Source organism: Leucopleurus acutus (assembly GCF_964270905.1).
Source record: "Leucopleurus acutus genome assembly, chromosome: 14".
In the NCBI taxonomy this organism is placed as follows: Eukaryota; Metazoa; Chordata; class Mammalia; order Artiodactyla; family Delphinidae; genus Leucopleurus; species Leucopleurus acutus.
This window is the reverse complement of record NC_139156.1, coordinates 11,981,709-12,003,100: the sequence shown is the minus strand read 5'-3', so window position 1 is coordinate 12,003,100 and position 21,392 is coordinate 11,981,709. Positions and strand designations below refer to the sequence as shown.

The 21,392-nt window shown below is 45.8% G+C and overlaps 1 protein-coding gene across 1 annotated transcript; it reads right to left on the bottom strand.

Moving 5' to 3' along the window:
- Positions 1-99: 99 nt before the first annotated feature.
- Positions 100-20,144, bottom strand: PRDX3 (peroxiredoxin 3; the record flags this gene model as incomplete). The annotated part of the gene is made up of 9 exons (XM_082854441.1): positions 100-1,127; positions 1,454-1,619; positions 3,763-3,866; positions 4,708-4,843; positions 5,787-5,928; positions 7,455-7,590; positions 8,667-8,743; positions 8,981-9,069; positions 20,104-20,144. The coding sequence occupies 9 exons, from the start codon at positions 20,142-20,144 to the stop codon at positions 1,074-1,076; spliced, it is 945 nt and encodes a 314-aa protein (XP_082710567.1). The 3' UTR covers positions 100-1,073.
- Positions 20,145-21,392: the final 1,248 nt, after the last annotated feature.

Below are 21,392 nucleotides of genomic sequence, written 5' to 3'. Positions count from 1 at the left end.
CATCTTATTCATCTTTGTAGCCACTGAGTTCAATGTTCAATAAATGTTTGTTGATATAATCAGAGAAGGAAAACTAGAGTCCCACAGCATAAGCTGAACCAATAAATTAATGGTGTTAAAAATGCAAGTATTAAAAAAAAATGCAAGTATTTTAAAATGTTTATTTTTATATTTTTTTACATTGAACACTTCAGGAAATAAAATCATTACAATGATTCAAATGCATGAATGATTCAAATTCAAAATGCAATCCCTGGATTCAATAATTATCCTTTATAATTATGCCCAATAAATATTAGAAATGTATGTAGGCACTAAGTCAGCTAACAAAATAAGTAAAATAATTATATAAAGTATAAATCTCAGGACTGGGGAACATGCATGGTCAGTTAAGTCACTTGGCCACTGTAGGTGGTTTTTTAAAAAACATGATTCACATCTGCTTCAATCACATACACATTCATTGCAAGTGTTTGTTTTGTTTTTTTTTCCTGGCCACACTGCATGGTATGTGGGATCTTAGTTCCCTGACCAGGGATCGAACCCACGTCCCCTGCATTGCAAGCACAGAGTATTAACCACTGGACCACCAGGGAAGTCCTGCAAGTGTTAAATTAGACAATTGATGCTAACAACTTAAAACTATGATCTTAAAAGAAAATTCAGTTTAATACAAAGAAACTCAAGAAGAAAATTTCAGGACCCTTGATCAGAAGCTTTTGATGCCTGTCACACTCCGCTAGTGTACACAAAGGTTCAAGTAAGGCTGATAAAGAAGAGTTGTTTCCTTTTCCCTTTGAAGACATGATCCAAGAAATAGGGGAACTGCACATTCTATAGCAACTAGCCATCCATCCATACACTGCTAATAAAGGACTCCTTACATTAGTAACTAACCACATTTTAAAAGCCTTGGCCAATGTTACAAAAACAAAACATTTAGAGTAATATTTACGAATACAAGCATAATTGTTTTTTTGCCTTCTATAAATAATAATCTTTGAAATGCTAAAAGTGAGTTCCAGCTGTGGTTCTTTTCTGGTGTGGGAAGCTGCAGGTGCACGTGGGATGGTCTACTGATTTACCTTCTCAAAATATTCTTTGGAAGCAGTCGGATGGGGCTTGATCTGAAAATACAAAAACATTTCACCGGGTAAGTGACTTTATGATCTCAAAAGTGAGATGAAAGCCATCAATTTTTAATCTAAAGTTCTTTAACTTTTTAAAGATTGGTCTGTTTCCTTTAAAAATACCTGGATGAAACTTACATTAACAGCCCGCCTGGTGCCTGGTCCCACCCCCACCTGCACCAGCTTCACCCATTTGCACACCATCTACACCCTTGCTCCAAGGGTGGGCTTCTTTCGTGGATATTCCAGGCCAGCAGCCCTTGAGGCAGTGAGGACCTGGGACCCTCTGCTGGGGTCCCATTGCTTTTGGAAAATAAACCTACTGTAGGAGAATCTGGTGTCCAGTTGGCTGGGCAGACTTCTCCATGGGTTTCTACAAACTGGAATGCCTTCACCAAGCGGAGGGTCTCTTCCACGCTTCGGCCCACTGGGAGATCATTGACGCTCAAATGCTTGATGATTCCGTTGGGGTCAATTATGAAGAGACCTCTGCATCAGAATTTATCATCATCAGTATTTCAACATTACCAGAGCTAGAAAGACTCTAACTTCTACCCCTTTTTGTCTTTAATTATCCTTGATAGAGCACTTAATAATAAACTCTATCATATGCTTAAAAATGGGGTTTTCCTTGCTATACAAACAGCTTATCACCTCTTATTGATGACAGATGCTTTAACAAAGACAGGACTGGACAAGGCCACCATGGAAAACAGGCAGTACGGTCACATTTACAAATGTGACCTATATGTCGCAGAATCTGTAAGTCACTGAACTACAGAGACCGAAGACTTCTTATTAGTGATGTAGTAAGCATTCTTCGGGCTGCTGCCTCAAATCTTGGCAAGAAACCACAAGCAACTGGGAAGGGACAGAGATGTACTTTATCTGTATTCAGTAAGTACTTATGAAATGAGTGAATTCTTGCGTAGAGGGGGGGAAAAATCCCATGGGAAAATTTACTGGCCTTGAGGCTATGCAGAGCAGAAATCTAAAGGAAAAACCAAGCCCATCACTTTTACTTATTTTGGTTACCCTGAGGCACAGTTGGTACAGCAAAGACAGAATGAGTGCTTAGTACTATTCCATTATTAATAGTTTTCAAAATAATGAATTGGTTCCCTGGAACTCTTCAAATCATCGATTTAAACATATTTGATGTGTTTCAATCCCTTCTAGTTATTACTTTTATTGTCAGATTGTCCAAGCCCATCACTCTTTGTCACTTGGCAGCAATGTAATGAGGTGACCCACCCTGGGGTCTGTGCTCATCTTCCATATGAGTGCTGGTGTTACTATGACATATGCAGATGTCATAAAACTCCTAGGTTTTTAACAGTCCATCTTTAAAAGGGTGTGGCATTCCAAGTGTTAATCACTCAGGAAAAAGACAAGTTAGAGAAAACTCAGACGATAAAAAGGTGGTTCCCCCTCCCTGGGCCTGGCCTTTGGGGGTCTAGGCTTTGAGGCTAAGGGGTCCTGGTGCATGCCCCTGCAGGGTGCAGGCAAGGTGGAGTCCACCGTTTAGATGCAGACACAGGGCTAGGATGGATCAGGGCCCACAGACTCCAGAAAGAAAGCCTTATCTTACAAGTCAGACTCTACTCCTCCCCCTTTGTCAATCCTGATAGTGAAACCAGTAGGGAGGTAACTGCAAAATTAGCACGACTCTACAGGGGAGGAGATCCTGGGAGGAAAAGGCCAGCACTCTTCTCCTTCCCTTGCCACCTCTGTCAAAGCTAGGCTTTAGTTTATTAAAGGAAGACCGTAATCCCCTTGGAGTCAAAAAGGCCCAAGCTCCAAGGTGGCTCCTGGAGCTAAAATTGCAGGTGTGACCCAAGCAGGCCAGACGTCAGCTACAAGAGCAAGCAGGTGCGCGCGTTCAAGCCCGCCCCCAGCAAAACTGGGAGGCGCATCCAAGAGGGCTTCTCGCTTCCTTCCTGGAGGTACGGTTTTGCCCAATCCCTCCTTCATTCAGCAGCCATCAGGACGCCAGTTCTAAGGCCCAAGTTCTCATCCCTCCCGGCAAGGCTGACAGGCTGGGACAGGTACTAGAGCCTGTGCCAAAAACTCTGCAGCTGCCTCACCTTATTTAATCCTCACAACCAACCTGGGAGGTACATTCTCATTTTAGTTACAGGAAAAATGGGACTCAAAGAGGTTAAATATCTTGCTCAAAGTCATACAGCTATTAAGTAGCTGAGTTTAAATAAATTCAAACTCCAGTCTGGTTCCAGTGCTTGTACAAGATCCTAACCATTCCAGAAAACGGACTCCTACCCTTGCTGGCCACCTCCCCCCCAACCCCGCCCCTGCTCATCTCCAAACAGTCTGATGGCTTCACCACCAGGAGTGGCTCCCAGACAGTCAGGGAGAGTGCAGCAGTGTGACCATCAAGACATGATATCCTTCTTCAGAAACAGGCCCAGGGTGACGCAGGGGGCACACATGTCTCAGCCATTTCTGAAAGACTGCCAACCCTTGCAGGAGGCATCCATCAGTGCTTATTAAAAGACAAATTAAGGATTTGGGGTTCTCAAAATTCCCTACCAAGGTGTCTATAAATCCCCTGTGAAGTAGGATGATGCTAAACATGAAAACCAATTTTAAGTTCATAAGAAACAGATCTTACCGTAGTGCAAGGCCGGGACCTTCTAGCAGCACACCGTAGTCTCGGGAAATCTGTTTAGTCAAGTCTGACAAGAGTGTGATGTGCATGTGGCCCAAACCGCCATTCTAATAAAAATGGAAACAGGGCTGGTTGTTATACTGTGGCTCCCGCAGCATCCTCGGCCACGCAACACGATGTCTGACTGACGGTGGCAACGGACAGCGGTGACCGAGCACCAACAATGGGCCGAGCGCTGCTCTAAGCTCTTTCTGTTGTCTCACTTCCTCCTCTAAGCATCCTGGAGTAGCTACTATCATCACCACCACTGTACAGATGAGGAAACTGAGACACACAAAGGTTAAGTAACTTGCTCCAGGTCACAGCTAGAAAGGGGCAGAGGCAGGATTTAAACCCAGCTGATACTACAGACCTTTCTTTTTCTAATTCTTACAGTATCCTTTTGGTTGAAGATTAATTTCTGAAGCATAAAAATGGAACAGCTTAAAAAAAAAAAAAGAATACTTTGAATAATTTGATTGATAGTCCGGCAGCATAGCTAGAAATTTTGATTCTCCCAAGCAAGTTTCTAGGCAAGAATACTGACCGTGGACAGCAGTGAAATCAGAAAACCTAATCACTGTCCCACATGGCTCGCAGGGTCCTGGGGACCTACAGGGTACACGTGAGAGGGGAGGCAATGAACCCCAGCTGTTCCCCTGCCCTGCAGAGTCTGTTCTCTGTTACTGTTTGTACTCTGGAAAATACAAGTGTAGTGGGGAGTAAATACATGCAACGTTAAAGGAGATATGGGTGGGTAGAGTTTAACAGAATTTGCCAGTAGGTTAGGCCTGACAAATAGCCCATTTCAGACTAGTCATGCTTTAACAACTTCTGCGTTGGTCTTTAATGGGATCATTTGAGTTTTTAAGATCACAAGTGCAGACACAGTGTGAATGATGTTTATACCTTCCTTGGTGTGTTTATCCAGGCCAGGTGGGTGAAGTGGGAATCCACTGACACTGCAACGACTTCACAGTTCACATCGTGAAATTCATTGGCTTTGTCACTGAAAGCAATAATTTCTGTAGGACACACAAAGGTGCTAGGAAAAAAGGGTAGAAATTTTCATCAGAGAATTGAAAAACAAGGCTTTAAAATCTGAACAATAGGTGTCTAAAAACTAGTTCAGGGACTTCCCTGGTGGCACAGTGGTTAAGAATCCACCTACCAATACAGGGGACACGGGTTCGAGCCCTGGGCCAGGAAGATCCCACATGCCACAGAGCAACTAAGCCCATGTGCCACAACTACTGAGCCTGTGCTCTAGAGCCCATGAGCCACAACTACTGAGTCTGCGTGCTGCAACTACTGAAGCCCGCGAGCCTAAAGCCCGTGCTCCACAACAAGAGAAGCCACTGCAGTGACAAGCCCACTCGCCGCAACCAGAGAAAGCCCGCGCGCAGCAATGAAGATCCAACGCAGCCAAAAATAAAATAAATAAATGATTAATTAAAAAAAAACTAGTTCAGTTTGCTTAAAGGTGAGAAAGGCAAAATGGTTAACCATCCTCACTGGACTCCTGGTCACAATGATACTCCAATTTAAAAAAAAAGATTTATCACCTTTCTATTTAAGAATCATATTAAAAAAATGGGGGTAGGGGAGGCATATTCCAAGAAGACAAAATTTTATCTAAATAAAGTGGCTTCATGAGAAAATTCATTTTATCCTTACTTTTCTCATTTTCCCCCCGAACCAGTGAAAACTTCCTCACAGACTGGCTTACAGGAACCACTGCTCCAGAGTCCGTACATTAAACCCCTGCCCCATTAAGAGGAATGCCACTTCACCCCCTATATTTATCACTTGTAAATTAGCTACAGATGGAAACTGTATCAACAAGACCATCAGTGACAAAGGGTCAGCAGCAACCTTCCCCTTGACAAGAGTAACTAGAGACAGGCAATGTCAGCGGGGGGGGGGGGGGGCAGGGATCTCTGCTTGCTCTCAGGATGACATTAAAGCATCACAGAAAATACACTTACAAATCCAAAGGATAGAAGAAGAGCACTAAATATTTCCCCTTAAAGTCATCAAGGCTTATTTCTTTGAACTCTCCATTGACAACAGCTGTACCCTTAAAATCGGGCGCATGCTGGGTGACGGCAGGGGCATGGCATGAGGAACCTGAAAACAAAACATAGCACACACGTATATAGTTCATGGTTAAGCCAAGCACTTATTTGATTTTATTTAATCCTCTCACAGTCATTAATTAATAGTATAATTAAAAGTTCAGTTCAATTGTACATCTTAGGTAATTTTTTCTCTTTTCATAGTTCTAGACTGTACACAAATTCAAAGTGCTGTGGAAACTAAAAAGACAGGAGATAGTAGGAATGGAATGAACATAGAATTAAGGACAACATGACCCTCGAGGTGGATTCTAAGTATGGTTCGGATTTCGCCAAGACCAGGGCTAATGGCACAAAAGAACAGGGCAGGTGTGGGGAACAGCCCGTGGCAGAGCTTGATATAGAGAGCAGGTGTGCATGGAGGGAAGACGTGTGGGAGACAAAGCAAGGCTGGTGAAGGCCATGCTGCAAGGGCCCTTATACATCAGGCCGATGAATCTGTTCTTAAAAGAAGAGATACAGGAATCACTGGAGGCTTTCACGTAGGAGATGGATGATGCGTCAGCTGTTCTCAGGAAGATCAGTCTGCAGGGGACAGTAAGAGGAACAGGGAGGGGGGAGCCTGATGATAGGAGGTGACTGCAGGCATCTAAGTGAGAGGTGTGGAGGGAAAGGGTACGGCAGAAGGAACAGAAAGAAAGGAAAGGATTTAAGAGCTGTGTCAGAATTGGAGAGGACATGCTTCTACCTGGGAAGGCGGGACAAAGGAGGCCAAGGGTCAAGATGCCTGGCTTCAGAAACAGGAGGAGCTGTTGGGAGGGGGGTTTGGGACAGGCGACAAGGAAAGGTTTAAACCTGTGGCATCAAATCGCTACCAGAAATTTCTTAAAGCTCTGGGGAAGTAAAATTGTAAAATTTTTCAGAACATTTCACCCACAGAGGGTTTGCTAAAGTATATCCCCCGAAACCATTACATGTTAAATACACTCTTTTTAAAAGGTGCGATAGATCTAAAGGAGGCATTTCCAGATATCTGAGGCTGTACTTAGCAAACCTCATATTCTAGATAATGGAATGTAAATCTCAAGAAATAGCTGTGTGTCACTCAGATCACGGAGCAGTCCATTAGACTGGCCTAACATGGCCAAGTGGAGCCCGTCCACAAGTTTGAATCCAAATGCCTTTAGAGGAGCTGCACTGTCAGTCCCCAGTCAGCTCACACCCCTTCACACACAGCAGGCCCAGAGGCCTCTGAGTGTTCTCACCCCACTTCAAGTTCCCCAACACGGGATTAAAACCTCTGGAACCAACAAGGAAATGCGACACAAGGGCAGATTGCCTCAGTGATTCTCAGCCCTTGGCTGCACACCAGAATCACTTGGTGAGCTTTTGAAAAATACTGATGTTCTGGTCTCACCCCAGAGACTGACTCATTTTGTTTGGGGTGGGACTGGGGCAGTGGTATGTTTGCAAAAGCTCCCCAGGGGAGTCTAATACACTGCCAGGGTTCAGAGCCCCTGTACAGAGAGGACACATGTTGCCATTTTCTGGTTCAAACCAAAGCATAACAACACTTACTGGTGCTAAAGGCGAATTTTGCTTGAGCAGAGCCAGACCACAATGCATTTGTCAAGCACGTTCTTCGAGAAGCAGCAGGCCTAAGGGCTGCAGAGGCAGAAATGCCCCAAGGAATGGCACTCACTTGTCGGACAAGCTAAAAAGAGAAACACTTTAAATTAGGAAGTATTCCCAGAATGGTGGCTGAATCCCTGCTGAGAGGGCATCAGGCCAGTAGTGGCCTCGGCTGTCCTTATTCCTGTGAACAAAAATACCAAACTCCAAACTGTAAGAGCATGGATTGAGTCTCCATGTTCTTAAAATTCCCTTCTGCTTCCTTATCCTTCAAGATTGTAAAGGGGGTTGGGGAGGAGGAAAGGGAGATGTTGGTCAAAGGGTACGAAGTCGCAGTTATGTAGGATAAGTCTTGAGATCTAAAGTACAAGCATATTGACTATACTTAATAATACTGTATTGAAGCTGGCAATATGTTAAGAGTAGATTTCAGGCGTACTCATCACACACAGAGAAGTAACTATGTGAAGGGATATGTCAATTGGTTTGACTGTAGTAATCATTTCATTACGTATATCAAATCATGATGCACACCTCAAGTATATAATTTTTATTTAAAAATATATATAAATTAATGAATGGAAAAAAAAAAAGACTGCAAGGCAGAGAATTATAAGAACATAAAGACTCCATGCTTTTAAGAGCAACCCAGAGGATTCAGAAACCGGGAAACTTGGCCAGGCCCTGTGTATTAAGCCCTTTACCAGCAGATCTGCTGAGCATGTTCTGCTATGGTCAAGGTTTTCCCTAGAAAAGACAAGGGCCTTCCAGCTCCACAGAGAAGCAAACAAGCAGAGCAAAGTTCAGCCTCTGGGAAAGTTTGGACAGGGCTCAAGGGAAACGTTTGCTCAATTTCAGGATCCAGCATGACTCAGGAAGAAGAAAGAGGCTGCGCTGAACCCCACCACGAGAAAGGGAGGGCGGGTAGCAAGAGGGTACTAGGCTTTGCCCGGAGAAAACGGCCCTGGGACCGCCCTGGGTGGGGAGGAGAAAAGCGCCTTTTGCACGTAAGCATTTTGGTTACTTTGGCATTTTGGTTTTCATCCAGCATTTAAGTGGCTGCTCACGGAAACATCATTCTTTCTTTGTTAAGGTGAGGAAAGTTAACTGAGGTTCGGAAAGGAGAAGTCACTTGTCCAAGGTCACAGAGTCGGTTACAGAACCGGGACCAGGGGCCAGGTCGCCTGCATCGAGAGCCAGATGCTTAGGTGGAGAGGGGACCGGGGACCCACGACCTGGAGCGAAAGGGATTTGGGCAGGGGACCACAAGAAGGGTGGGGGGGGAAGGGCGGCTCTGCGCAGGCGCAGGGAGCCTTCCGTAGAGGAGGAGGCCTCTGGTCCGTTACCCTCCGATATACTCCAAGAAGGGTGAAAGGCCCCAAGGCCGCAGGGGAGCGGGATCCCATCTGGGAAGCACGTTCTCGGAGCCACCACAGTGTCTCCGCGCCTGTGCCCCGCCGCCAGCCACTCACCGAAGTCCGGAGCAACCTTCCCGCCACGGCCGCCATCTTCAGGGTGCACGGCACCCACGGGGCAGACGGAGAAGCAGAGGAGGCGGGGTCTACAGGGAGGGCGGGGACAGGGGCGGGGTCTAGGTAGGCGGGGGCGGGGCCCGGCCGGAGCCGCGGCGGGGAAGAGCTGCATCCTCCTAGCCTTCTGGGGATACTCCGCGTGTAAACGTCCCTGTGGTCGGGTCCCTTGACCCAATTCATACGGGGCTAATTCCTGTTAAAGCTTCTAAGTAGCTGCATGCTTGGGAAAGCGACACTTTATTTCTATTTGTCGCCCCAACCTAAAAAGGTCTAATCCAGGTGGGAAGATAGATATTTCCATATTTGCTACTTTTTGTGAACCTGTGGATTACGGTTTTGTAAAAGAATCCCTTTCCTATTTCAGCCAGAGGTGTAGCCTTGTGGCTTCTGGATGAAATGGAATTAATTATTAACGCAGGGACTTCCCTGGCGGTCCAGTGGTTAAGACTCTGAGCTCCCAATGCAAGGGGCGCAGGTTGTGATCCCTGGTCGGAGAACTAACATCTAGCATGCTGCATGGCGTGGCCAAAAAAAAAAAAATTATTAATGCAATTTTAGTCCGTTAATAAGATGAGTGGGTCAGGCACATCAAGGTTTGTGTTGTCCTCAAAACCTTTAGGATGATGCATGGGCTTCCGTTTTGTCTTCTTTTGCCAAAATTGGGAGAATTAGGACATATCTAAAATTTATTTTCTGTTGATTAGTAAAGCCAAGTTCTCAGTGGTGAGCAGGGTACTTTGAAGCAAATTCATCAAACATGATAAAAATCATACAGTGGCCCTACAGTAAGTGTGACAAAATGTAGATTCTAAGTGAGTATTTTTCAAACACCAGGCCTGTTACCTGAAAAACCAGGTTCGCCTCTTGTTGGGTGTGGAGCCAAAAGACACAACCCAGGCAAAATCTGGAGGAGGAAGGATTTATTACTTGCAGCAAGTAAGGAGAACACCAGGGATCTTTCCCAAAGCAGTATCTCCTCAAACAGGAAAACTGGGGAAGTTTTAAGCTAAGGGTACATGCATATTCATGAAGGGGCTTGGGTGGTAGAAAGAGTCCAAGTTTTTTTTTTAATTTATTTAATTTATTTATTTTTTATATTTATTTTTGGCTGTGTTGGGTCTTCGTTGCTGCATGCGGGCTTTTCTTTAGTTGAGGCAAGCAGGGGCTACTCTTCATCGTGGTGCACAGGCTTCTCATTGCAGTGGCTTCTCTTATTGCGGAGCGTGGGCTCTAAGCATGTGGGCTTCAGTAGTTGTGGCACACGGGCTCAGTAGTTGTGGCTCGTGGGCTCTAGAGTGCAGGCTCAGTAGTTGAGGCACATGGGCTTAGTTGCTCCACGGCATGTGGGATCTTCCCAGACCAAGGATCAAACCTGTGTCTCCTGCATTGGCAGGTGGATTCTTAACCACTGTGCCACCAGGGAAGTCCCCAAGTCCAAGCTTTAAGTTCCAGTCGAGCTGGTGGTTGAACGCTTCAGGCCAATCTTAAACATTGAAACAGACCTGGAAGTCTTTACAACTGATGTATTATCTTTGCTATAGTTTCTTCTCTTGCCTGATGAAGTAATTTGTTTCTGCATTCTTCTGTTCCCTTTAGATCATTAATTACTGAGACCTGTTCAAGGGCAAGTTCTGTGGCCAGGCTTAGATCACAAAATAGCTTAGGCCAAAAATGGCTTCTGTTAGGTCAAGAAAGCCATGCCTGGTTCTCTTTCTCCAAGGACCCCCCACCTTATCTACTTACAGGCCCAAGACAGCAGCCCAATTCCCAGATCTTTTGGCCACTGGAGAGGACGTTTCACTGCTTATCGCTTCTTTTCTAAACAGAAAGCTGAAGCAATTGCATGTGGTTCAACAGCTTGCCTCAAGTCACACAGGGATCCATTGGCAAGGGGACAATTAGAACTGAGAACTCTTCATTGGACACGTTGGTCTGCTGATATCTGTCTAAAGCTTATCTCCCTTGTCCTAAAAGGAATGAAATAACCTAGACTCTCAGGCCCAGAGGCCCAGAAGGAATTTCATACCAGAGCCTTTCAAGCCTGTTCAGAATTGCAAAGTGAGTGGCCTTCAGCTAAATCTCAGGCTACAGCCAAGGACTTCCCCTGGGAGGATAAGCAGAGTCCTCCACTTGTTCATTCCAAGAACAGATCATCTTAATTAGTATTGGTATTTGAGCACTGTTCTGCTAAGCCTTCCCGGACTACCTCCCCCATGGGTCTGGGTTAGAGAAACCTTGCAGGTACCTAGAAGCTTTTCTCATTCCCATTGCTCTTGCCACATCACATTGGAATTTTCTATAGTCTTCTGTAGATCTTAACCATACTGTGAACTTCATGAGGGTAGAGCTCATGTCTTACTCAGCTCTGTGGTCCCCATGGCTAGGCTAGTGCCTGGCTCATAGCAACTGCTCAGAAAAATTTGTCAAATGAATGAATAAGCAGTGGCTGACATGGTGGCCAAAACGTTCTTTCCACATTCATTCTGGAAAAGACATCTCTTTATTCAGTTTTCTCTAGCTGTCACAACAAGGACACAGATTGTTCCCCTGAAGAAAAAAGACAAACTGAACTTGTCCTCATTACCAAAAGGGTAGAAAATAACTGAAATTCTTGCTTTTGAGTTTGGGAGAAGAATTTTTGGACCTAGTCGAGGGAAAGGCAAATGAAAAGATATATGCTACTTTTTATGATGATTAGGAAAATACCTCCCTGGAACCACAAGTTAATATTCTGGTAAGTAGGGCTACAATTAGAGATGACAAACATTACTCTGGGTTTTGCTGAGTTCTTCTTCTTTCCACGGCAAAAAGCATTCATTTTTTTCCCCCTTCTTTTCCCGTTGATGAGGGCCCCTGGGTTCAGGGAAGATGCAGTTTCAATACTGAGCCATGTCTGCTAGCAAAGGCCTCTCCTGAGAACATTATCCCCCGGATTCCCACTGCATGGCCTCGTGCTGCTCCACGGTGAGCTCCTCAAGGGCAGGCAGCAGAGTAGCGGGTGGAGTCGACTTGTCCTCAGTTCAAAACCCCATGGGGAGGGCTTCCCTGGTGGCGCAGTGGTTGAGAGTCCGCCTGCCGATGCAGGGGACACGGGTTCGTGCCCCGGTCTGGGAAGATCCCACGTGCCGCGGAGCGGCTGGGCCCGTGAGCCATGGCTGCTGAGCCTGTGCGTCCGGAGCCTGTGCTCCACAACGGGAGAGGCCACAACAGTGAGAGGCCCGTGTACCAAAAAACAAAAAACAAAAAAACCCCATGGGGAATTCCCTGGCGGTCCAGTTGTTAGGACTCTGTGGGTTCGATCCCTGGTTGGGGAACTAAGATCCTGCAAGCCACATGATGTAGCCAAAAAAAAAAAACCCCACGGACCCAAAGATTGTTTCACCTTCCCAAGTCTGAGAGTCTCCATGCAGGAACACTCACCTCACAGGCTTCTTGTGAAGCTTCTTGTGAGGCTGGGTTGGGAGGGCCTGCCCACTGGAGGCCCCTGGTCACTTCATGTTCACTCACACGGCAGCTCCCTTCCTGCCACCCCGACGCACCTCGGCTTCCTTCTGAGCCTTTCCCCTCCTGTCTTTATTGCCTATTCCCTCTCCCCTGGCTCTTTATTCAGTAGATCATATTTTTTAGAGCAGTTGCAGGTTCACAGCAAAATTTAGTGAGAGTACAGGAGACTTCCCGTTTCCTCCCTGTCCCCGCTCCTGCACGGCCTCTCCCATATCTACAGCCCACACCACGGTGAGGCATTTGTTATAGTCCATGAACCTACATTGACAATGTCATTGTCACCCTTAGTTTACATTAGGGTTCACTCTGGTGTTGTACATCCTACAAGTCTGGACAAATGTGGTGACGTGTATCCACTACTATAGCATCATACAGAATAGTCCACTGCCCTAAAAATCCTCTGTGCCCCCCAGTCATCCCTCCCTCCCCATACCCTCGGCTACCTATCCCCTTCTTAGAGCTGTGTCTCCCATCCAGCCTGCCAACATCCCCACTCAGATAGCTCTTACTCAGCCCAGACTTACCAAACACAAGAGCAAACTCTTGCTTTCTCTCCTCAAACCTATGCCTCACGGCGCCCTCCCCACCATCCCAGCCGACCAGCACCCAAAGGATACACGGTCTTCTCTCCACCTCCACTGCCACCACCTCAGCCCAGGCCACTGTCATTTCTCCCCTGGAATTTTCACAGCTTCTTAGGGCCTCTTGGTGATCAAAAGGCTTAGGTCACTTCCGTGATGTGAGGTCTATTTTAAAAGGGAAAGAAAACCCGACACAAAGTCCACACGATTCTGTCCCATGTCTCTATGTCCCTCAGGCCCTGCTACTTCTTTGGACTCCGGAGATTCCCAACTGCCCTTACCTGCATCTCTGTGTTGAGGCCTTTCAGAACTGGGGAAGGCCGGACCACCCATCCCTATGGAAAGACAGAAATTTAGGAGAATTAACCCCTGCCCAGCAGCCCTCACAGTGGCCAGGTGGAGAGAGTTGGTGTAAAAATAGCCCAGCTCCCCTGCTCCTGGGTAGACAAGCTGAGGTGCGTTCCCAGAGTTTCCACAGGGATTAAGCTGGTCACCCATGGAGGTTTCTTAACACACCTTTACTGGCTGCTTTCCTGTGTGACTTCCCGCACCTCTCCTGCACTTCCGGCACCTCCCAGACAAGCTCCTTGCATTGAATCCTAGTCTCAAGGTCTAGGAGAACCCAAACTCAGACACAGCACTGCAAAAACTGTAATACAGAATGCTATCCACAGGCTGATTACAGGATTTAGGTAGAAATATTTATTCGTAATTCACTCCACGCGTGGCCCGTAGAACTCTATTTGAAGATGTTGCAAAAGTACAGGCTCGAGGCCCACCCTTTACGCCTGGTCTGCCTGCTTCCCCTCCCCCTCCCGTGAGGGGCCCCGCAGCTCCCTACCTAGTCTCTCTGCTTTCACCGCCTCCTCCCAATTCATCCTCAGCAGCAGCCGCGGTTCTTCTTCAGACCCCAACCAGGTCATTTCATCTCCTACATAAAACTCTTCAGTAGCTTCCCGTTTCATTAGAGTAAAACCCCAATTCATAGAGGGCCCTAGACAGTCTGTGCCCCTGCCTCCTCCCAGACCACTCATCTGGGGCCCATCCCACCCCATTCCTGCTCCAGCCACGCTGGTTTACTGCTCCTTCCCCAACACCCAGCACCTGCCGTGCTCTTTGACTGGACTGCTCTCCGCTCAGGTCTGGCTACCTCCTCCTCTCTACTTAGGTCATGGCTTAGCTGTGGTCCTCACCAAGAGGACTCCCCTAATGACCTTGTCTCTTATTACCGGCTTGGCCCTTGTCTGTTTCCTTTGATTGGAAATTACAATTACTTTGTCTGTTTACTGGGTATTTTTTGGGTTCCCTCCTAAGATAAAAGCCCCAATAGGGCAAGGACCATGCCCATCTTGCTCACTGTTACATGCCCAGACCCCAGCACCGTGCCTGGCACATGACAGGCTCCTGGCCAATTTAGATGAATCTGGTTGAAGATCTAGCTAAAAACTCACCATATGCAGCCACTTCTGATTACACATCCTCTCATCCCAGCTGACATCTCCTTTCCCTGAATGCCTTTGACAGTTATCATCAACATAATTCTCTTGGCGATCAATCCTCTGTGTTTTATCACAAGCCTTCTACTGTTACCTTGAACTGTTACTTGACTAATGTTTCCTTTCTTAATCATTTCTGGTGGCTCTCCTGGTTTGCAGCTTGAATAACTGGCTAATTCACTTTTTAAAAGCCCCTCAAGGGCTTCCCTGGTGGCGCAGTGGTTAAGAATCCTCCTGCCAATGCAGGGGACAGGGGTTCGAGCACTGGTCCGGGAAGATCTCACATGCCGTGGAGCAACTAAGCCCATGTGCCACAACTACTGAGCCCGCATGCTGCAACTATTGAAGCTCGTGCTCCTAGACCCCATGCTCCACAACAAAAGAAGCCTACGCACCACAACAAAGAGTAGCCCCTGCTCGCCGCAACTAGAGAAAGCCCGCACGCAGCAACGAAGACCCAACACGACCAAAATAAATAAATTAATAAAGAGAAAAAATTTTTGAAAAAATAAGATAAATGAATAAATAAAAGCCCCTCAATACTTGAGGGTATATTTTCTAATAATAAGGACATTCTCTTATACAATAACCATATTACAACGATCAAAATCAGGGGTGTTGGGCTTCCCTGGTGGAGCAGTGGTTGAGAATCTGCCTGCTGGTATGGGGGACACGGGCTCGAGCCCTGGTCCAGGGAGATCCCGCATGCTGCAGAGCATCTAGGCCCATGCGCGACGACTACTGAGCCTGCGCTCTAGAGCCCGCGAGCCACAACTACTGGGCCCACATGCCACAACTACTGAAGCCCACGTGCCTAGAGCCCGTGCTCTGCAATGGAAGAGGCCACTGCAATGAGAAGCCCACGCACTGCAATGAGGAGTAACCCCACTCGCCGCAACTAGAGAAGGCCAGCAACGAAGAACCAGAGTAGCCAAAAGTAAAAACAAAAGAAAAAAAAGAAAAAATCATCACATCACATTTAGTTGTCTTGTTTTTTTAGCCTCCTTTAGGCTGGAATCGTTCCTCAGTCTTTCTTGATCTTCCTTGACCTTCACCGTTTTAAGAGACACTGGCTAGCTCTTTTGTAGAATGTCCCTCAGTTCACTTGTTTGATATTTCCTCATCATTCAAGTCAGGTTAAACATTTTTGACAGGAAGACCACTGAAGTGTTGATCCATAATTTACTTAACCAAACTGATATTGTTGGAGATTTGTGTTGTTTCAAAATTTTCTTCATATTATAACTAATATTATGATCTTTATATATCATTGTAGCCAAATCTTTGCGCACATTCTTACTTATTTCTTTAGAGTATATTTCTGGAAGTGGAGCTGCTTTAAGGGTCGTGTGTGTGTTTATAATTTTTGTTACGTGTTGCCAAATTGCCTTCTAGATGGGCTGTGCCAGTTTACACTCCCTCCACCATGAGTGAAAGCGGCAGTTTCTAGGACGTTTTGCCAACACTGAATCCAAACAGTTTAAAGCATCCTTCCTGCAGCAGTCTGTACTTCTCACGTTGATCTATCTTCTACTCCAGTTTCTTGCATACGACTGGTTGGTGCAAAGCACCTAGAAGCTGTTTAAAGGTAGGGCTTGTGTGCCTTACTCATCTTTGTGGTCTTGTTCATCCCATGGTGCCTAACTATGCTTCCTACTTAACAGTGGATCAATAAATGTCAAAGGAAGAAGTAACAAATGATAATTTTGACACCTTATATGATGGTTAGATTCTGTTCTGACATGTTGGGTTACTAAAAATGTCATTAACATTAGCATCTCAGAGTCCAACAACCAGAGTCCCTACTAGCCTAGATTAGAAAGCAGTCCAGCTTTTTACCAGTCCCTATTCCCAGGACCTCTTGGGAGTCCCAAAGAATCTTTACATCTTGTCCATTTTTACCCCAGGCATGCTCTTCACCTCATGTACCAGCACTGCAACAACTGCTCTGGGTTTCTCAGCTCCCCTCTTGCCCTTGCTCCAGAAGCTTCTCTGGGCTGCTGCCGGTCTTCCTGTACATACTTCTGGGTCCCAGGGTGGTCACATGCCTTTTTCTCAATTCCTGGATGCCAGCAGAGATGAGCGATCATTTTAAATTGAAGGCTTGGGGATAACAGACGGGAATTACAATGCAGACAAGGCAAACATAAAGCAGGGTGTGAGCTATCCTGTTCATACACTCTGTCACCTTCCCAGCTCCTTAGGCACCCCTGAGGGACGATTTTCTCCTTTGCAATACCCCTTCTTCCCCCATGTTTCAGGGATCTGCTCACTTGGGAGCGTATCATATGGAGCACCCTTGATCTTGCCTCTTTTTTCCATGCCAGCCCTCCCCCACCCTCACCTTGGCTTCTCCCAGAAAGAATCCCCAGTGATCAGCCTCCCCTGGTGAAGACATCTTTTTAGAATATGCAGCACAGTTCCACTCCTCTGTATTCCCATTCCAGAGTGGGAAGTGGCTTGATTTTCAAAGTAACTAAAAGCCGCTGAAAGTGTTTTCCCAAAATAAAAGTCTTCTTCCCTTTCAGATGAATTCTCCCTCCACCTCTACCACAACCACAACAAAACACTGTTCGCCTAAATAGTCTGTGACTGCCTTTAGTCATCATCATTTCAGAAATACTGGTGCCACGTCATGAAGCCTGGAACATTTACACACAACCTCACCGGTTTCAAAGCATTATTATGGGCTCCAATTCCCTGCTCTGTTACGGCACCTTAGGGGAGGGGCTCCAAGTCTTGTGCAAGGAGAAGCTGCTTTTAATTTCCCCAAGGGTTTGGAATGCTGGGGGCCAGAGAGGGAGAGGTTGAGTAGAGGTGGGACAAGAGGTTGTGCTGAAAATAAAGATGCTTTTGTTTTTGTCTCGTCTCTGGTCTTCCCCCAATGGGAAACTGACATCTCAGAGAGGAGGGAGGATGAGAGGGGTAGTGGAGGGGAGCAGCGGAGCAGCCCCTCCAGGCCCGCAGGTAGTGAGGCTCCTAATCTGCACTTTCCTAACCGGGAGCGCTTATCACGGCTCAAAGCCTCTTTCCTTCAGAGGAGTCACACTCCACCCCGACATGAGACAGCCTGCCTGTTGCCCACCACCCCTTGTAATTTTGTTCAGCACGCCAACGTTCTGGTCCTCTCTTTGTTAATTTCTTCCTCATCTCCTCTGCTGCTCCCTCTGTCCATTCAACTATTCTCTGGACTCTTGGTCACCTGCCAATATCCTCTCTCTCCTGCAAGATCAGTGCACATGGTAAAAATGCTGCAACTTTCCTATCATTCTAGAAGATCATGCAGTAGAATGGAAACAACGCTGCACGTAGAACCAGGGACTGGGCTTGGAGTCCCAATCCTACAACTTTCTGGTTATGCATCCTTTATTTCAACAGCCTTTTATATCTCTTTAATTTCCTTGTTTATAAAGTTGGAATTATAATACCTACCTACTCGTTAGGTAGGTGAAAGCACTTGGTAAACTGTAATTTGTTGTTTAGCATATTAATATTATTAATCACTAGGTCTAATCCAAGTATTCCTCAACTATTACTTGAATTTAAAAATTATACTTTTATTGAGATAAAATTAACACAACATAAAATTAACCATTTTAAAGGGAGTGGGCCAGTGACATTTAGGACATTCACAATGCTGGGGAACTACCGCCTTTAGTTCCAAAACATTTTCATCACCCCAAAATAAACCCCCAGACCCATTAAGCAGTTCCTCCCCCATTCACCCTATCCCAGCCCTTGCTAACCAATCTATGTTCCTGTGTCTATGAATTATGGATATTTCATATAAATGGAATCACAAAACATTTGTCCTTTTATGTCTGGCTCCTTTCACTTAGCAAAATGTTTTCAAGGTTCATCTACTTTGTAACATGTATCACTATTTCATTCCTTTTTGTGGCTGAATAATATTCCATTGTATGGATACACCGCAATTTGCTTATCCATTAATCTGTTAATGGACATCTGAATTGTTTCCACCTTTTTTTTTGACCTTGAGGCATGCGAGATCTTAGTTCCCCGATAGGGGTCGAACCCGTGCCCCCTGCAGTGGAAGCACAGAGTCTTAACCACTGGACTGCCAGGGAAGTCCCCTGTTTCCACCTTTTGACTGTTGTGATAGTGCTGTTACGAACGTTTGTGTACAAGTTTTCAGTTCTTGGGGTATATACCTATGAGTGGAATTGCTGGATCATGTGTTGATTCTGTTTAACTTTTTCAGGAACTCAGGTTTTTTTTTTTTTTTAGGAAAGAAAAAAAGAACATTAAAAAAATCAGGAGTGGGGCTTCCCTGGTGGTGCAGTGGTTGAGAATCCACCTGCCAATGCAGGGGTCATGGGTTTGATCCCTGGTCCGGGAAGATCCCACATGCCGTGGAGCAACTGAGCCCATGCGCCACAACTGCTGAGCCTCTGCTCTAGAGTCCGTGAGCTGCAACTACTGAGCCCGCGTGCTGCAACTACTGAAGCCTGCGCGCTTAGAGCCCGTGCTCCACAACAAGAGAAGCCACCGCAATGAGAAGCCCACACACTGCAATGAAGAGTAGCCTCCGCTCGCCACAACTAGAGAAAGCCCGCACGCAGCAACGAAGACCCAACACAGCCAAAAATAAATAAATAAAATAAATAATAAAAAAATAAAGTTAATCTATGTAATTATGTATGTACCAGTACTTTACTCCTTTAAAAAAAATCAGGAGTGATGGAACTGTTCTATATTTTGGCTGTGTTGGTGTTACACAAGTATATGCATTTGTCTAAATTCATAGAACTAAACCCCAAAAAGAGTGAATTTTATTTTACTGTATGTAAATTTAAAAGGTAGATGACAAAAGGAAAAAAGATACTCATCAACTTAAAAAAAATCATTTCCTTGTTATGGCAAAAGATTGGTAATAATAAAAAATGTTCATCAGTGAACTAGTTAAAGGAGTTACAGTCCAGACATTTAATGGAATGAATATCCAGTGTCCTTAATAAAAACAAGCGAACGGGCTTCCCTGGTGGCGCAGTGGTTGAGTCCGCCTGCCGATGCAGGGGACACGGGTTCGTGCCCCGGTCCGGGAGGATCCCACATGCCGCAAGGCGGCTGGGCCCATGAGCCATGGCCGCTGGGCCTGCGTGTCCGGAGCCTGTGCTCCGCAACGGGTGAGGCCTCAATGGTGAGAGGCCCGCGTACCGCAAAGAAAAAACAAAAAAACAAAAAAAACAAGCGAACCGTCCCTCCTGCCCCGCCCCCCCAAAACACAGAGAGGCCAGATTCAGCCTGGACAGGAGGGAATTCTTTGGAATCCCAGTTGGATCCTGGAGCACATGAGGGTTGTGGAGCTTGAGATACAAGTAATAGAAACGTTCTATGACCCAATAACCACTTCATGAGCAGAATTCCCTTTGCAGCACGTGGGGACTGTTTGCGTTGCATTGAGTGACCTAGCACACTCATGGCCTCATTTTAGCCCATAAATGTGGAACCTGAGGCTTACTTTTTCCGTGTGGGGGCTGGCTGCAGCTCTCCAGAGTTCATGCTAGATGGCATCCTCTCTCTATGGAGGAGACGATGACAGCTAAGCGGAATGAGTGCTCCAACCTGTCAGGTTCCCGCACAAGCTCATTTCTATGGCAGGGAACACACGCCTTTGCTCCTGCAGGAGGGGATTAAGCTGCTCCAAATTAGACACTATATTCTATTTTATGTAATTGTCAAAAAAGTGATCTGGGGACCTCCCTGGTAGTCCAGTGGTTAAGACTCCATGCTCCCAATGCAGGGGGCCTGGGTTCGATCCCTAGTTAGGGAACTAAGATCCCACCTACCGCAACTAAGCCCTCGCACTGCAACTAGAGAAGCCCACCTGCTGCAATAAAGAGCCCACAACGAAGACTCAATGCAGCCAAAATAAATTTTTTAAAAAAGTATATATTAAAAACGAGATCTGTGCAAAGCATTACATTTTTTAAACTCCGAGTGTTTGTTAGATTCCATTTATCATACAACTGACTAGCTAAGACTTCAAGGAAGGAGCAACTATGCCCTCCTTTTATTGGGTCAATTAAATATTCACCTGCCCACAGTGGCCTATCTTAGGACAGTAAAAGCTTCATATTAAGGTCTCAAAGATAATTAGGCTCACGGTCTCTGGAGCAAGAGAAAGTTTGTTATTGCAGCATTAATGTCGAAATTGCTGGAGCCCTCTCACCTGTAAGTCATCTGCTTTTAAAGGCTCCTAACATTGCATTTAACTCAGCTCACCTCCTTTTTCTCTTTAAGAAGCAATTCTACCTTTGTTGTTAAGATTTTATCTACATTTTCACTGTAGGCTACCATGCTCAAACAAATGAACCTGGCTTCGGTCATGTTATTGCCTGACAGATGCTAGTCATATAAAGACCATCAGTGATGGCTTGGATTCTTTCCTTATCCATATTAACAGAAAATCATTGGCTTTTAAGTAGATTACTAGAAAAGTCTGTTTTTCCTCCTCCCACTCTGAATTAATTTTTATGGTTTTGTTGTGTAATTTCCTTACCAATTTGAGCATTTTTCCGCCATCTAAATCTATCTGATTGCTCGGCACTGAACCAAACAAAAATACCCAGCTCTCCACCTGTCATTTGGGGGGTAAATAGCTTGTGTTCTATTCAAGTCTGAAAAGTGAGTTGAAATTTGTCTGCTTAGTTTTCCTTAAAATTGTGTGATTGGCTTAACTACTGGGCTGATTGCAGGAGACAGCTGGATTTGAGGATGGAGGTACAGTCAGACGGATGGAATCATTCC